At 36.8% G+C, this 17,419-nt stretch overlaps 1 protein-coding gene across 1 annotated transcript in view; it reads right to left on the minus strand.

Annotated features, from left to right (window-relative positions):
• Positions 1 to 15,894, minus strand: part of LOC139138178 (glycine dehydrogenase (decarboxylating), mitochondrial-like) — a 66,597-nt gene extending 50,703 nt beyond the window's left edge. Inside the window, exons 1-3 of the mRNA XM_070706433.1 lie at positions 15,503 to 15,894; positions 14,143 to 14,221; positions 2,425 to 2,560 (exon numbers count right to left, since the gene is read on the minus strand). Of these exons, the coding sequence (XP_070562534.1) occupies positions 2,425 to 2,560; positions 14,143 to 14,221; positions 15,503 to 15,727 (440 nt within the window). The 5' untranslated portion in view covers positions 15,728 to 15,894. The remainder of the gene's footprint in view (positions 1 to 2,424; positions 2,561 to 14,142; positions 14,222 to 15,502) is intronic.
• Positions 15,895 to 17,419: the final 1,525 nt, after the last annotated feature.

Genomic DNA, 17,419 nt, shown 5'->3' on the forward strand with positions numbered 1-17,419 from the left:
ATTGCATGAAACTCGCAGACAAGGTGCCCGCTTTTTAAAAAAATAATGCTGACTGTGCATTTTACATAGATCATCAGGATAAGCAATATAAACAGCTGCACATGTCGGTATCTGATAATGCGTTCAGACAGCTGTACTGACACCCAGTAACCTCTGAACTCTGTCATAAAATTCAATTTGACGTCACAATCTACAGGCATGCAACAGGTGGCTGTATCTCTGACCAATCAGATGTCTTGGGTTTGATGAGCCGTTTCTCTTGAAAGCAGCGTTATTGTCATTTTTCATAGCAGAATTCCAAAACCTGATATAAAACCTGGTTTTATACTCGGATTATTACATCAATTTGCAATGTTACAACCTACTGCACATACACACATGTATGTGCAATGTCCTCAATTTGAACTTGTAGTTTTCCATTTGCAGTTCAAGTTCAAATCATATATTGCAATGAGAACTAAATTCAAGTAGCTTAACCCTTCTCCTACCAGTCCTGTCCCTTGCCATTTGCCAAGTCAGTGAAAGTATTGTTATCCACTGGGAATGTATGTCATAGAGGGTCAAGTCGGTAAATATCATGTTTAATTAATTAGTCACATTATCTCTATTTTCAGGTGTTTGCAAATATTTACTCTTTGTCAAAATGCAACATGATACGGGACTTGTTATGCCTCATTGGTTGAGTGTAATATTAGTTTTTCGGAATAGCCTTTCCTTCTCATTTTTCCTGTACACATGTACCATTTGAAGTGTGTTGCAAGCAGCACGACGTGATGATGAATTCCTGATATATATTTTCTTGCGTCTATACTGTGCCTGTGTGTTAAAATTCAATGTTCCTTTTGAAACGATTACACACACAAGTGAAGAGATTACACACACAAGTGAAGAGACAACAATCCACTATTGCTGTCCTTGAGTGAGTCAGGATAAATTTACATTTTATGATTGATGACCGTCTCATGTAACGCTTACTGATGGAACAATTCCATAGAATTTCCGAATGGACCCGACGAGATAAAAACATTTATTGTTCAGGCAGAGATAAAGGTGCACACAATTTTATCTCAGGTTGCGACAATTTACAGGCTTCTACTGTCTGCAGTTTCAAGGGATGGCAATTGATAACATGAACATGTAATACATTACAGATCCTATTATAACTGTTTCTATTGGTCAGGTTTTCTAACGTAAATGTACAGCTTCCTAATATGGTAACTTGCTGTGAGGGAACGCAATAGACGAAACCAGCAGCAGTGAGTCAGTGAGTCAGGCGTTATCTAAGTCATCATGTGTGGACTGTTTGTCCCTGGGAGGCTAGGCAATCTCTGAGTACACAAGTAAAACTGAAAACAACAGATCCACAGTCCAATATGACTCAAGGTCTTGTTTGCAAAATAGATGTCAAAAGCAGATTTCAACAACGCCTTTACAGACTCAAAATCTCACCAAATGGCATGCGAGAAACAGCTATTTTGAACTGTGTGGCTTTCATGTTGTCAAAGCAAAGATAACGAAGTGAGTGCAGCAGTTGAGCGGAGGATTGGTGTCAAGAACTTGCAAAGATGACCTTTTGTCAAAAACTAGGACGGTCATAACTTTCCGTTGCCAGAACTTGAAATGCCCTTCAAAGAGGCACTTTGGATCAGCTGTGGATCATCTTGTTTGCTAAAAAAACCCACTTTACTGGCCAAAAACAAACCAAATTTAGTTTCACCTATGATTTGCTTGACAAATCATAACACATTTTCTTATAAATTTTAATCACCATGATCAAAGAGTTTTCATTTTCGTGTCGACTGCACATATTTCATTCCTTGAAAAGTAACATACACCTGACACTTTCTCACATGAATTTTCAGTAAACTTCCATCTAGGTGTTTGCATCTCGATAAAACATGAAATAAATCCCAATTCCAGTCTGGACATTTTTTGATGGTATATTAGATACACGAACGGACAGGTCAGCATACTTGCTGTTTTTACAAAATCTGTTTCATTTACATGAATATACATGTACATCCTATTCATGAAACTTCACCTCACAAAAATCAGTGTACATATTTGTTAAATTCTTTCAAAGGTTAAGTTATTCAATATCAACTCAACAACCATGGTGGTTCAAAATGACTGTGATAGCTAACTCTGGTGAGACTTGAAATCTACCTCAACATAACCTTGAAAATGTTGAATACATATTTTCCGTGACTTTGTACAAAACATAATAATTACATCATAGGTCAGTTGCCCTCAGGATGCACTACTCTTGTCTTTGTCAGGCCATCATGCTCAGAGATTTTTTAATGGGATTTCACCAGACTGTGTAGGGGCTGCAAGATGAGAAAGCCAAAGTGCAGTCTGGGTAACCAAGACTACTGTCTTACAGAAATTGAACTTGGTAGGTTTGGATGAGATTTCACTTACCATCCTGGATTTTCTAAGATGTTTCTTTTAATAGTTGTGGGTATGTTACAGTTGTAATATCCCATACCAATGTAACTTCTCCAGGTCTTGTTTTTGGACGATATTTCCGACAACTTTGTGAGGACTTCATTTTCACCTGTAACGACATGAAACATAAAAAGAACAGAAAAAATTATAAGGGAAATTTTCACAAACTTTTACAGTTGTAAACGACACTAGCATTAATTTAGTGGTGAGTAAACATGTTTAGAGCTGTGTCATCAGAGTAAATTGTGTTATAATCTTCATGGGTTGTGAATTGCATGGATCTATTGCTCACATGATATTGTCAGTCATTTCAGTAATGTGAGTTTCTGACATAAAATTTAAAACCATGCACATACTTGTGAACACTGCCATTCAATAAAACTTGAAAAATGGAGCAAATCAATTTACATCTTGTCATTCCTACATGTATTACTGAGCACTACAAGCTACATGTACATGAGTAAAAAACATCCAGTTTACAATGTAACAGTTTGGATAAAAATCAATGATAAAAAAGTCATCGTTGATGACACAGTCCCCACTTGTTAATGGGTGTTTTGATTACAGGTCCTCAGAGAGGATAAAGTCCTATTCATTAGGTCTGTGATAAAAATACTTTTGAATAAATTCGCTTGATACATGTCTGAGTTGTAGTTCAGGACATGAAAAAATCGTAATAAAATGGCCACACGGTGGCCGTATTGGATCGTATCACAAAACAAATAAATGTGCATATGTATGACATAGGTCAATGTCCTTGTAGCAAATTGATTAAAATTGGTTGAGATATGCCTGAGTTATGGCTTGTACATGAAAAAATCATAACAAAATGGCCGCACAGCAGCCATATTGGATCGTATCACAAAACAAATTAATGTACATATGTATGACATTGGTCAGTCTCCTTGTACCAACTTTGAATAAAATCGCTTGATACATTTCTGAGTTATGGTTTGGACATGAAAAAATGTAATAAAATGGCCACACGGCGGCCATATTGGATCGTATCACAAAACAAATCAATGTGCATGTGCATGACACAGGTCAATGTCCTTTTACCAAGTTTGAATAAAATCGGTTGAGTTATGCCTGAGTTATGGCTCTAGAGGTACATGAAAAAATCGTAACAAAATGGCCGCACGGCGGCCATATTGGATCGTATCACAAAACAAATTGATATGTATAGCTATGACATTGGTCAATGTCCTTGTACCAACTTTGAATAAAATCTGTTGAAACATGCCTGAGTAATGGCTCTGTACATGAAAAAATCGTAACAAAATGGCCGCACGGCGGCCATATTGGATCGTATCACAAAAAAAATTGACGTGCATATCTATGACATTGGTCAATGTCCTTGTACCAACTTTGAATAAAATCAGTGGAAACATGCCTGAGTTATGGCTCTGTACATGAAAAAATCGTAATAAAATGGCCGCCTGGCAGCCATATTGGATCATACACAAAACAAATCAACGTGCATCTGTATGACATATGAAGTAATCCTTGTACCAAGTTTGAATGAAATCGCTCCAGGCATCTTTGAGATATCTGCGTGAACGGACGCACGACGCACGCACACACGCACGCACGGACGCACACACGCACGGACATGACCAAACCTATAAGTCCCCCCGGACGGTGTCCGTGGGGACTAAAAAATTCTAGACACTATATTGTACACTCTGTTTGACAAGATATTTCAAACAGTTTTTGCATGAGCAAGGATAAGTGGTTCTTTGGAGACTGCATGGACATTTATATGGATATGTTTGGTAATTTGCAACATGCAAAAGACAGCTGAGCTCGTTGAGACTTTTCCTGAGAATTTCATCAAAAGTTGAAATTACTTTATATGAAAATGTCAAAAACTGGGATTAATTAATAATGTGCTTTTGAAAGCAGAAAATTTCTGAAAAATGGTGTAAAAGCATATAAATAAGCAATATACAAATAAGCAGAAGTCTGAAGTCTGAGAACAGCAAGCCAATGACACTTTTAAACTGAGGGAAGTGATTTCAAACCCTGGATAAAGTGAACAGAAATTGGAATGCAAATTATGGGTTAGCTGTAGCCTGACTGTCATCACTATCTTTGATGTCAAAAAATGCAATCAAATGACTAAACTTGCATGGTAGGTTTGATGCAGTTGAAGCATACTGAAGCATATTGGCATGACATAGATTTAAACTTTCCTACTTCAGGTTGAGTTGATAAGTAATAGATAGTTTTCATCTCATTTAAAACAGTATCCAGCCTTAGGGCACTCTAATTGATGAAGGTCAACATTGCTCTTTGGACACATTTTACGCCAAGGAACAGAAACAATTAATTTCAGCATCCACAAGTTTTATAAATGCTGGAATCGCATACAATACATTTACAATTTTGCAAGCTGCTAACAACGGTATTGTCAGACCATGCACACCAGCCTAAAAGACTACAGCTACCAGTATACGGAAATCATCAGCATATATTCAGGAATTTATATCGCAATAAAAGATTCAACCAAGAAGAATATAGAAATGTTTCACTGGCATTATAAGACAAACTGGTAAAAAGAACTATGATTTGCTACAGCTGAAAAATGTGAAAGGTATGTCTAAATGTCATATCTTTATGATTGATAGAATAAACGCCAATAAAACTATTTCACTTCCGAAGACAAACAGACCGGTTGATATGCAAAGCAACTGAGCAAAGACGATTGAAAGATTGCTAGCTTTAAAAATCTACTACCAAAGTGAAAGTACACGTAAACCCCCCCACCCCCACCCCCTCCGAGTCATGTACAGGGTTCGTACACCTGGTACAAATAAAATTCCAGGGCTTTCCAGGGTTTTTTGACCAGTTTTCCAGGGCTATTTCAACTAAATTCAAGTAATTTTCCAGGGCTCTTGATCATGAAAACAAATTCATACTCGACTTCTATCGACACACCGCACAGTACTCTAGATTTCCCATAATTCATTGCGATTTGTATCCTCGGAGATACCTGAGTGAAATCTACTATGTCTCCCATGTGTAGACTAATTCACAGACTATTTATCTAAATTTTGAAAACGTACTTTTATGCACACCATTCTTCTCAATTCTCATTTTAAATAATTTGGAAAATTATGCATAATTGAGAGAGGAGATAGCATTTTTGTGAAATTTGCCAGAGATTGTGTCCTCAGCCATACAGAATCATTTGATGGAAAGTAGGGAGACTAGTTGCACCTGTTTTATGAAACAAAGGGATATTGATTTTTTGCAATGGAAGTGACAAAAGAAATTTGCATGCTAAGTTTTCTCAGAGAATGACCCCTTCAGTTCGTCATAACTTGCTGCCTAAAAAGTATGGCATTTGTAGTACCTGCAGAATGTGACTTTTATGGTTGTTTAGTGGTTATTTTCAAACTTTCACTGAAATATCTAAACGTACTTTTACTAGATATTATTTAAAAATTATTCTGATGCTGCACACTAGTGCTTACATGCAGAACTGAAAAAGTTTTTAGATAAGTAACCTTCAAGGATACAAATCAAAGAGTATTGTGGGTAATTTATTGTACTGTGCACGTACCTATCTACTGCTTTAATTCCTGAGCTTTTTTTCTAACTGTATAGCTACTGATTGTATTTCAGTTTGTTTTCTCTTTTGCAGTCTTAGAATTTGCATTCCTAAGACTATTTAACTTTGCGACAAAAGACATTTCCCTGTAGATTCAGCTTTCTTGGAATATTTATTATCAGATTTGTTAAGTTCTACTACATCAGTCTCAAGTATCTTCATTTTCCAGGTTTTCCAGGCTAAATCACAGTTTTCCCGGGTTTTCCAGGGTTTTCAGGGCTAAAATAAAAATTCCAGGGTTTTTCCAGGGTTTTCCAGGACCGTACGAATCCTGCATGTATGTCAAGGACCCAGTAACACTAAGTTTGGGGAACCAAAATTAAAAATGGATCTTAAACTATTAGCGATATGCAATGCTGTAATGTAAGGAAATCTGTAGATAGAGGTGTGCCTGTCTCTTTTGAGTGACACACAGAAACTGATACAACCTTGTTTCTAAAGCTTGCAATCCTATTATATACAAATCTATGAAATCTGTAAATATAATTGCATTGTGTGTTTCGTAGAGAAAGCAAGATCCTCTCTAATAACACTGAGAAGGAAAATGTATGCCCATTTGCAGATTTTCAATACAAACCTATGATTTCAACATAAATTATTTTTCATACAGGGAATTTTGATTTAAAGAATTTAATGTTTGAATCAGCAAGAGAGGAGTCCATTGCAGACACTTTCTATAAAGTATCCGGTGTAAATCAATACTCCACTGAGGTGACAATGGTTGCATTTTACATCAACAAAGCAGTTGTTATGTAAGCTGAGAGCGGTCACTTTAACCCAGGACAATGACCTTTGTCATGCAATGGTTTTATCTTTTTCCATGTTTAATATCATATTCTGATGAACTATGACATCAGCGGGATTAAATCTAGCTATCAGATTGGTACAACAATTTGAAGGAAATGGTGATTTCCATTTTGATTTCCATCTTGTAAGTTTTTACATTTAGGAACAGTTTTGCATGCACAGTTCACTAACTATGGTACATATTTGCCATATACTGAAAGTATAACAACTGCACTTCAAAAACATAGACTACACCTGCATCATCTTCAATGCTTCAATTTTTACATTTCTCAAAGTCTAAATTTGAGTAAGTCTTGGAATTTTTTAATTTCAAACAGAATATTTTCTTTGAAAGAAGAATTGGCCTTGGGGACAGATATTCAGACTTACATTTCTACCATACTTTTCTGGTCTACCACTTTTGGAGGCTCTTTTTAAAGTCTTACAGTATGAAAATTTCAGTCTTTTTGAAAATCTAAAAATTTTATTTTTCCCCATGAAGTAAAGGATTTTGGTAAGTTGTTCCCCTTGTAAAAACATTGCACAGTAACCCCTGATATTTATTCTTGATTTGGTATGAGAATGGTTGAAAGTTTCATTGAGGAAAGTTTCAGCAAAACTTTAAATCATTTACTTTCATGGCACATACTGTCTTAAAAGCTCATCATACTCTGTCACTATTTTAACTATTTGTTGAAATCCTTGACCACAAGTTTTCCATATTTTACAAACTGTTAAAATCAATCCACATTGTTTCAGAACTAGTTCACTGGTGTGCAGTATGACCACAATGCAGGTCAGTGACCCCTACACAGAGGCTGATGTTTAAAACACTTATCTCCTTGATAATGAGATTAAACCCATTTAGTAAACATAGTCTGGTCAAGGATAAATTACTTTTTTAATCTATAAACTGTAAACAGTTTCATTGTGCATGTTTGTTTTACTGTACCCTGGATGTCTCTGACTTGGTCCCTCCTGCCAAGTGGCACAGAGTCCCTGACCACCTTAATAATCAACGTTTAGTTTATTCATTACAGTGTAAAATTGTTCAGAACAAAAGAACAACCTGCACATTGCACCTGTGAAAAAATACTTATTAATTGTTAATCAGTTGGAATTATTTCAAGCAACTGTCGGAATGCTAAATCACACATTTTACATGTACATCCTATATTTGCATACCTGTCACTTCCCTATCAACTGTGGCAGTAGAAAAGCGGCAATAGCCAACAAGAATTACATGCAGCTTCACCTGCATCACATAGTGTAGCAGTATAGTCAGTAATCATGTTTTCAAAGGCCTTCAAATGTTTAAGGCTTTTAAAATGCAATATATGTGGTATATTATGCCTCATTGGTTTTAACTTGACCTGATGATGATCCATGAATGACATATGAACTTGGCAGGATAAAAGATTAATAATTGCATTCATGCCATATGTGTCAAATTATAATAGAAATTTAACTGAAGTGTTAGTTTTTGCAAAATCTAAAGCTTAAACAATGCACACAGAATGAATTTTGTTATGAATTTTTGGTAATTGAAAATCCAAAATGCAACATTCATTCAGTGCTCAAAACATATTATTTGAGTTCAGGCAATGGAGTATTTTGATGTACATTTATATCTTTGGAATTAAAACAATGAGAAAGTTATGTTCATGATGTATGACAGCTATAGCTACACATATCCACTCTGTGTGTGCCTTGGGCATGAATTCCAGTGATTTTTTCCTTACATGTATTTGACCTATACCTCCTCTGAGCATTCAAGTAGAAAGTCTGACAGGGCAGAAAAAGCCATAAAATTTTACAGTCTACTGATTGTGTAAACAGTTTGAGGAATGGGCCTAGAAAAGATTTGTTTGCACAGATGTTTACTGTTTTATTCTATTTTTTCATTTTTTTGTGAAGTTGACAGAAAAGCAAGAAACTGGTCTTGGAATGTTCAAAACTCGATTTTTGTACTACATTGTTGAAACTTAGATCTAACTGCAGTACAATCTTGTACATAAGTAATGCTGTCTTGAATTATTGATGACGATTCTTTTCTGGGACATTCCCTACCTGCAGCACTAATTAATTAGTCCCAAAAAACATGTATAATGTAATCTTTGTTTAAAGCTGAGAGATATGAACTATGAAATCATAAGAAAATCATATTCTCAACACCAGTTTCTTTCTCTCAGCTCAAGGATCATATTTCAGGACCTTATGTAAACTGTCTGACGGTGACCCAATTAATCGTGGAGTTCAACCTGGTGTGAAGTGGCAGGTCAGAGGTCATGGGAACATACTGCCAGACACACTATGATGACTGACACACTTACACAAATGAATGAGAATGTAAATGAGAAAGTTTTGTTAAAGATATCTATAAAGTCAATTAAGTTATCTTTTATTCAATGTCACTTTGAATCAGATAGCTGATGTCACAGGCTGATGACCTTCTGATGTCATGAGAACAAACTGAATGCATATATCCCGCTGTGTATAATTTGAATACAATACAAAACAAGACTCTCATTTGCCATCTCATCTGTTGTTGACATACAGACACATTTCTCCATTTTTCTCTCTTTTCAGTGCATGGCATTCCAGTGACTCTAAGGTGACTCTTGATGTGCAACATACATGTATGTACCTCTGAGAAGTCAATCAATCTTGGGACAAAAACCCAAAACTGTCACCTGATTTCTTTTGTGGTTTTTTCGTTTGAAAAGTTGACAGCTTTTGCACAGTGTCACTGACAGAGTTTATTTTCATTTTTCAACTGGAATGATTATCAAACTGTCAGGCAATATTTTCACTGTTTATAAGATGATGATAAATAAACAGGCAATTTATTGACCATGTTGTTGTACACATCAAAAATTATGGAAACAGTCAGTACACATATAGACCTCAACATCTTAAAGTTTTGTGTAAAACTTTGTCTTTGAACTCTAAAATAGAGCTCTTTGAAGACCAGTATAATACTGTTAAAGAGACAAAATCCTTGCGTTTGGGTGTTAGTTGTATTGTTTGTACAGTCAAGGACATTTGTCAAGGCCTATCATAAATGTCAAACAGTGGCCAACAAAACAAATGTCCAACTGATAAAAGAAAATGATGCTATCATTTCAGTAGTGACTAGAAAGTGAAAAATGTACAATATGAAGTTCACAGCTTTTTGACAAACTGCAAATGTCATTATGGACTAGAGAATGGTTTAATACCGTGCAAAAAAGACCGTACACTATGCAAATTGAATAAAGATGATATGACATAGAAAAGCACAAGCAAAGTTGCTACTTCTTGGTGCTTTTTTCAGAAAGGCTATAAATGTACAATGTTTTTTTATTGCAGAGAGACCAAAGCTACCAAAGACATTTTACTCTGCAAGGGCACATGTTAGATAATTATTACCAAAATGCATATTAATAAGATAAAAATGTTACATGACTACATGTACCAGCCTGTGAATGCAGACACTGCAGATTCATACAAATTTATTCTGTAGTGAAAAACGTTAAGAATCATTCTAAGGTACAAAATTTATGTGTTCTGTGAGATGACACGGATTATGTATTGGTAAAAGCTCTATGCTGTGACAGTCACTCACTGTTTCATAAAAAAACACATTGTAGTAAAGTGAAGTAGAGGACGGCAGTAAATAAAATACTGCGTCAATAACCCTGGATGACCTTGTTTACCATATGGAAACATCAATATCACCGGGACACCAACATCCGTGAGAATATTTCAAGAGGCAACACACCCGTTGCAAACAGGTGACTTTTTATTTCTCATTTGCATACAATTGGTGATTTCAGTGAAACTGAGTGGGTGACTTTTGTCAAACGACAGACTTCTTGCGTATTGTATGTGAAAACAGAACATGTATTCAAAAGCTGGCATTGGTCAAGGTTAGGAGATTTGGCGGAGGTAATGCAAACCAGGGTCAACTCCTTTCACTTATTTTTTTCAATGTTTTTAAGATCACATAGAGGGTGCTATGTTGCAGATTTAAAAACAGAGTTCCTTGAACAAATGCAAAATGCTAGATGTAACTTCCTACACAATATGACTGTACACCATTTGATAAAATTTAATATGTAACTCAGCTGACACTCACATTTATCAATTTGATAAAAGATCTTTAGGGCTGCACTGAGGTCACCCAAATGTCATCCAATGTCAACTCAAACGTTGCCTGGTTGTAGAATTGACAAATATAATGACATGAAGCATTCAATCAATGTATAAAAATAGTTTACAGTGAAAGCTGCCAGTTTAGCTATTGAGGTCACATCACCATGGAGATGATATCTTAATATGTGGCATATAGGACAGCATATTCTTTTGAGGGAAAAACAAACGTAGTAACCATAAATTACTTTGTACCTGTTATTGTTAATGATATACAAATCAGTATCATTTACTTTTATTTAAAGTTTGTACTGGAAGAGAACAAACAAACAGGCTATGAGTAACTTTGGTGATAATAAATGGAACATCAAATGTTCCCTTTTTCAAAACCTAAACCGTTCATAATTTTCAGCATCTTTGAAAACTTAATTTACATTGTGTAATCCACATGTTCTGAGTGTCTTGTCTGAGAAACTGTATAGCATACTTGCAAACATTACTATTTGCTTTGATGTACCTTTTCACTGACCACCACTGTAGAGTTATACCGCTGAAAATATATATTTATTTCATTATGTATTTTTTCCAATATTTCTGAGGCTTACAAGTAATCACATTTTTGACATCAACCTGCTGTGTCCTGTGGAAATACACGAGTGCGGCACAGATCAGATTGTGTACCTGCTTGTTTCATGGTTGAAATTTTAGAACAATGATTACCAATGACAAACCAAAAGGCAGTACATCGATGAATGGTTAATATTATAAGGACAAAGATTATTTCAGTCGTACTTCAACAATTTGTCATGGTTTTATCACTTTTGCTTTAAGAGAAGAGCAAAAAACACACATTCACATCAACTTTTGAACATAGACAGAAAGTAAATCAAAGTTAATGGCAACTTGACATAGAGGAGAAATTTGATTAGGTGAGTTATAAAAGATAAAAGGCTTAATAACTTATTCAAACTTAACAGAAATTTTCATGAAAGCAGTATCCGAAAATTCTACCTATCATTATGAACAAGAAATATCTCTTGCGATGTGCCTCTGTCTAATATATCAAATCCTCAACTCATATTTCACTGTATCGGTCCTGCAGGGTTGCTTAAAGAATTTGCAATGTGTGAAAATTTTGGTAGAGGCAGGGTTTGAAGTGAGACCATGAGATTCTTTGGTTCAAGTGACCTGACACAACTTGAAAATAGCATGTGTCTATTTCCCTCACACAATTGTCAAGCAGTTTGTTTTCCTCAGATAGAAAATTCCCATTTCATGACCTGATAATGTGAACAAGCAATGTCCATGTACATCATAAAATTAGGGCACTACAATTCAAATGTTAGATGTTTAATGTTGATGTATTCAAGAGTGACAGAGATTGATTTTAGGGAGAAAACTAGTGCTTGTCAAATTAATCATTCTACGTGAGCTTACTGGACAGAGAAAAAGGATCCATGCATGTTATTAGGAAGAGACTAGTTTTAATATGAGATTAATAGCCATTGGAAGCCTTCACTATCCATGCACTGTACACATGTGTACAGATCATTCATGTGCAATACATGTGTACAACACATTCATGCTCTGAATGCATACAATCATGTGCAGTACACGTGCACAAACATGTCTACCAAAGTTATTCACGTGTAAATTGTGGGAATTCATTATGAAAGTGACATAAAAACAAAAGAAATCAATTTTTTATTTAAAGACTATAAGAAAGGAAAAGATCCCAAAAAAGAATATGCAATGAGTTGTTCACATCACATCTTGTATCATGAACATAGGGTAGGTAGCAATCTAGATGATAAGCAAAGCATGATATATGAACGGAGGCTGTGCACTTGTTGAAGATGGCCGTCTTGAAGGTCATGTCAACAAAAACAAACCTTTCTGGCCCATGCGTTATATATACATTCCCTACAACTGTAGTATAGTACACTTGTAAAGCAGATCAGAGATCAAACCCAGGGAAATGTTCTGCTCAGCATCCCTGTTATCCTTTTTTCATTATCAGACCAACAAATATTGGACCTGTGCCACTGACTATAATTTACACATATGCAGAAATTATGGTCTTAAGTCCAATCAGCTTACATAGTACTGAAGTAGATAAGTAGCTCTTGAACAGCAGAACAGATACATGTACTTGACAAGAGACATATTGAAAATTGTCTTTTCTGTTTCATTTGCTGCTGAGTCAGACGCACCGTGATGATTGAATTTAATCTCAGATCAAGAACTTTTACAAGGTACAACATTTATCATTAACACTTCTTTGACTACATAAATTGGTACAGCAATAAATAGCTACCAACAATCAATTGCATTAAAAACTGCTTCAAAATTGGCGGACAGGCCACTGTGTTCAAACTGTCTCTTGATCTATTGTCTGCAATCTACATTACAACCATTGACCAATAACCCCTACCTGGCCACATGCTGTTATAAACTGACCTCTGACCCCTCCCTATCAGTGACCACTGATGTATCTTTCTACAAATAAGGTAAAAACCTCCATTGCATGTCAGAACTGAAGAGCTATTATCAGGCCCTCCTTTGTGTTGGACACTTGTGTCTACATGTAATGAGCTTATCACAATACAATAGGCAATCTCTGAATTAGATATGTGAGTAGATACAGATAACTTGAAACAGTAGACCACTTGTTATGAAGCGATACTGAGATGCTCTTTAACATCTACAATCAGGTTAATGATAAACCAAATATATGCAAGGTTTCCAGAGAAATTAAACATTTTGCAGTTTTGAAATGGCACAGAATTTGAAATGTGTATGATTTTAAGGGATCTGGAACAGGTTTATCAATAATTTCTCAACATGTATATGAGCTGACTGTTACATTTAATAAAACTTCTTGGGTTTTGTAGAGAAACTTGGATGAAATCTCAGCCTAACTAACAAGTACTGCAGTGTCACAGACGGCAAATATTTATCTTTATATGGCTGCAACGAATGATAACAAAACATATAAAATGACATGCAAATCTTTGATGGCTTACTGCTAGCCAGACTGGTCTGCAGCTTAGCACGAAGGCAGTTCCCATGTCCATTTGTATCAAGGTGACTGCCTGCTGTTATTCAAAATATATAAGGCTCATAAACTAAGTCTTATGATATGCTGTACTTACACACAGGACTGTCTAAGTGCAATTCTCTGTTCAGTCGAATATTTTCAGGTACAACTTTATCGACAAGTTCTTCCAAACTCTGCAATTCAAATAAGATATGAGGGTGCTGTGAATTACAGATGGGAAAGTAATTGCATCCAAGCCATGCTGCATTGAAATATATTAGGAAAAGATGAAAATGAGCTGTTTTTCACACAAACAACTAACATAGTTCATGTGAAACTCTCTGATTTTGATATACTACTTTAAACAGGAAATGCATATTTCAGACTTTTTTCAAAGTTTTATATTCAGCCTTAAATTGCACTCTAATAAAAAGTAGGTCAAATGCTTGTACCGAGCCAGATTATCCATTTTACTGCCCACAGCAGTTCAATTTATTTGGTTGATCTCATAATACTTGAGGCGCCAATTCCAAAATTGATATCATGGTGAACTAACCATACCACTTATGGACCGAGTCATGAGATTTTCAGGAGGAGACCCGAAATTGAGAGGAGAAAGTATGTCACAAACCAGTTTTGCAAATTTTAGCGGGTTTCACTTTTAGAGTACAGAAGTAGCACATTGCAGCATTATCAGTTACAATGTTCATTACGTTTGTAACTCTGCGCTTACAATATCAAAAAATATTGATTCAACTCAAAATTTGAAGGCCACAAAAATATATCATGCATGGTGAGCTGTAGGATACATCGGTATCTGTTGCCCTTCAATTTACTATGATGGCCATGTCACAGAGCTCCGCCCATAGTGGCCCGCCCATACCGGAGTGCAAGGTTTCCCCTTTGCTGATGCATGGAGGTAGTAGGAGCTGATGTAATAACTTCTGAGAAAATATTGCAAAAGGGTATTTAACCCGATACAAATGATGCTACGTGCATACCTGCATATAATTATAATTTTGTGACAATTTTACTTCACTTACAGTACACGTAAAATTGAATAATTGTTTTATACTTGCAATAAGTGACATTGGATAACGTCGGTTTCCCCCAGAAAGCACCGAAACCGCAGTTTACTGGATTACGCGCAGTTCAGCGCATTAAAACTTCGGTCATGCTTGAATCAAAACTAAAAAGTTTGCATGGAGATGGATTTAGCCATGACAACATGATATCTTGGGCAGTAGCCCTCTGTGCATCCGCATCAGCCTTGAAATGATAACATACAACTGCCAAGACCATTGTTGCGACATCCGCTTTCCAATACCATGGACGATGCGAAAACCCTTCAAAACAACAATACCTTTACGCATGCCAATTGTTTCCCAAATAAGGAATTGCCCTGTTTGATAACTGGAAATGGCGCACTGCGCAATGCGCTACAAAACGAAGACTGGAAAATCTACTCTGCATACCTTTAAGCCAATACTTTCGAGCATTTCTGCCGTTTCTTTCTTGTTCGGACCGATGTGTCTGTCTCCAAAGTGATCATGACGAGGATACAGCTTCTCAAAAGCCGCAGACGACGAACTGCTGCAAACGCGCACTGGAGTAAACTTCGCGGGAAATCTTTTGCATAGCCCGCCGCCGAGTCTTGGCGCAGTTCGGGAAACGGCGATGAGTTGTGATGCTCTATACATCTTCAAAAGCGTTGACGTATATTACAAAATAAAATTCTGGATCCACACTGCACAACCCGTTGGTATTACAACCCCAGCTCTGGCAGCTCGCGATCGTGCTTTCAGTGTGGCCGGACGTGTTATTTGAACAAGGTGACTGTGCGATGAACAATTGTTGGTCATATGACCTTGAGAACAGTCACATGACTACCAACCACCAACCCGAAGTCTGTATTGCTCTGACGTCAGACCACACCCCCTTGTTGACACGATCAGCTGATACGCTGGTTGGGTTGATGGCCGAGTCGCATATCCACGCTGGTGTTTGTGACAAACAACTTTGTGGCTCATTCCATCCCGTGACCTCAAATCACGTATGCAGTCTTTTCCAGGGTCTCATATCGCCCCAGTTTGAGATTCATGCACCTCAAATATTCGTAAGCTTGGCATTTTTGAACCGGAGAAATCATTCACATGATGTGTATCACACATGAAGCCATTGTTAATATCGGGCTGGTAGAATTGCAATAAAGTAGCAGTACACGCAGGGGAAAAGGTAGGCTTTAATCCTTTTAGAAACTGCCCGGTCAGACAAACTTGTACAATGATAAATGGCTGGCAAAGATAACCAGTTGTTCGCCGGCGAACAGAATCAAGCGTAGGTGTACGTATATTACACGGGTGCAGACGTTGGACCTCAGTACTCGTTCAACGTTGGTTGTGCGAAGATATGCTGAGTCAGGGATTTTTCATGGAGTCATGATCAGACCGTCGACCCCCCTATTTATAGAAAAGGCAGGCAATCAGAATGGAAAATATCCCTTTGGAACATTTAGCTTTCAGGACGATGGATCCCACACACAAAACCCCCCACAAAACAGTGGAAAAAAGATGTTTCATAATACTATAATCAGAAAACAGACATCAGCTTTATTGCTTGTGTCCTCAATTGCTTTGCCATATAATATATAAGCTTACACAGACAAGGACACAAACAAGGAGCTCCTTGTCTGTGCCATATTTTAACATAAGAAATTGTGAAGACACAATAAGTGAAGCCAGGTTTCGTTTTATGGTGTTGCACGAATACAGCTCATCTGTACGTCTTACGGCAACATCAGATAGTTCTGTGTCTTTTGTCACGTTTATGCTCCACAAAACTCCAAGCATTGTTGTTCGACACGTCATCTATAGCCTGGTTATTCTTCCATTTTCTTGTCGAGACTCCCACTGCTTGGCTTGAATGCTGACAAAGCCAGTGTATTCTTGCTGCGAAAACGAGCCCTGCCACTCCTTGACGTGTTCTTTGGGGGCACTCCAATGACCAAGCTACCCGAGTGGCAGAGGCTACGGATTCGCAGCAAGTGTATTCACGTGGAAAGACATTCTCGTTGTCAACGATTGAGTAATATGACGTCAAAACGGATTCAATAATCCAAATCATACAGGGTAATAAATTACTACGGTCCTTTAGTATAAAATATCAAAAAGAAAATATTTACAAGATAATGAAGGACCATCTTGAACTATGAATACAATCATAAGTGGTGGTACCAGGTGTCCGGAATGGGTATACCTTGATAGTATGCTACACCCGTCAAGCATAGCCCTGAAATGTCAAAATCATTGGCAACTCAGTGAAGCTATCGTATAACGTCAAAGTCGGGAATACTCTCACGCATTATTTGCGTAACAGTTGTGTCATATTTAGAA

Source organism: Ptychodera flava, chromosome 8, assembly GCF_041260155.1.
Source record: "Ptychodera flava strain L36383 chromosome 8, AS_Pfla_20210202, whole genome shotgun sequence".
NCBI classification, from domain to species: domain Eukaryota; kingdom Metazoa; phylum Hemichordata; class Enteropneusta; family Ptychoderidae; genus Ptychodera; species Ptychodera flava.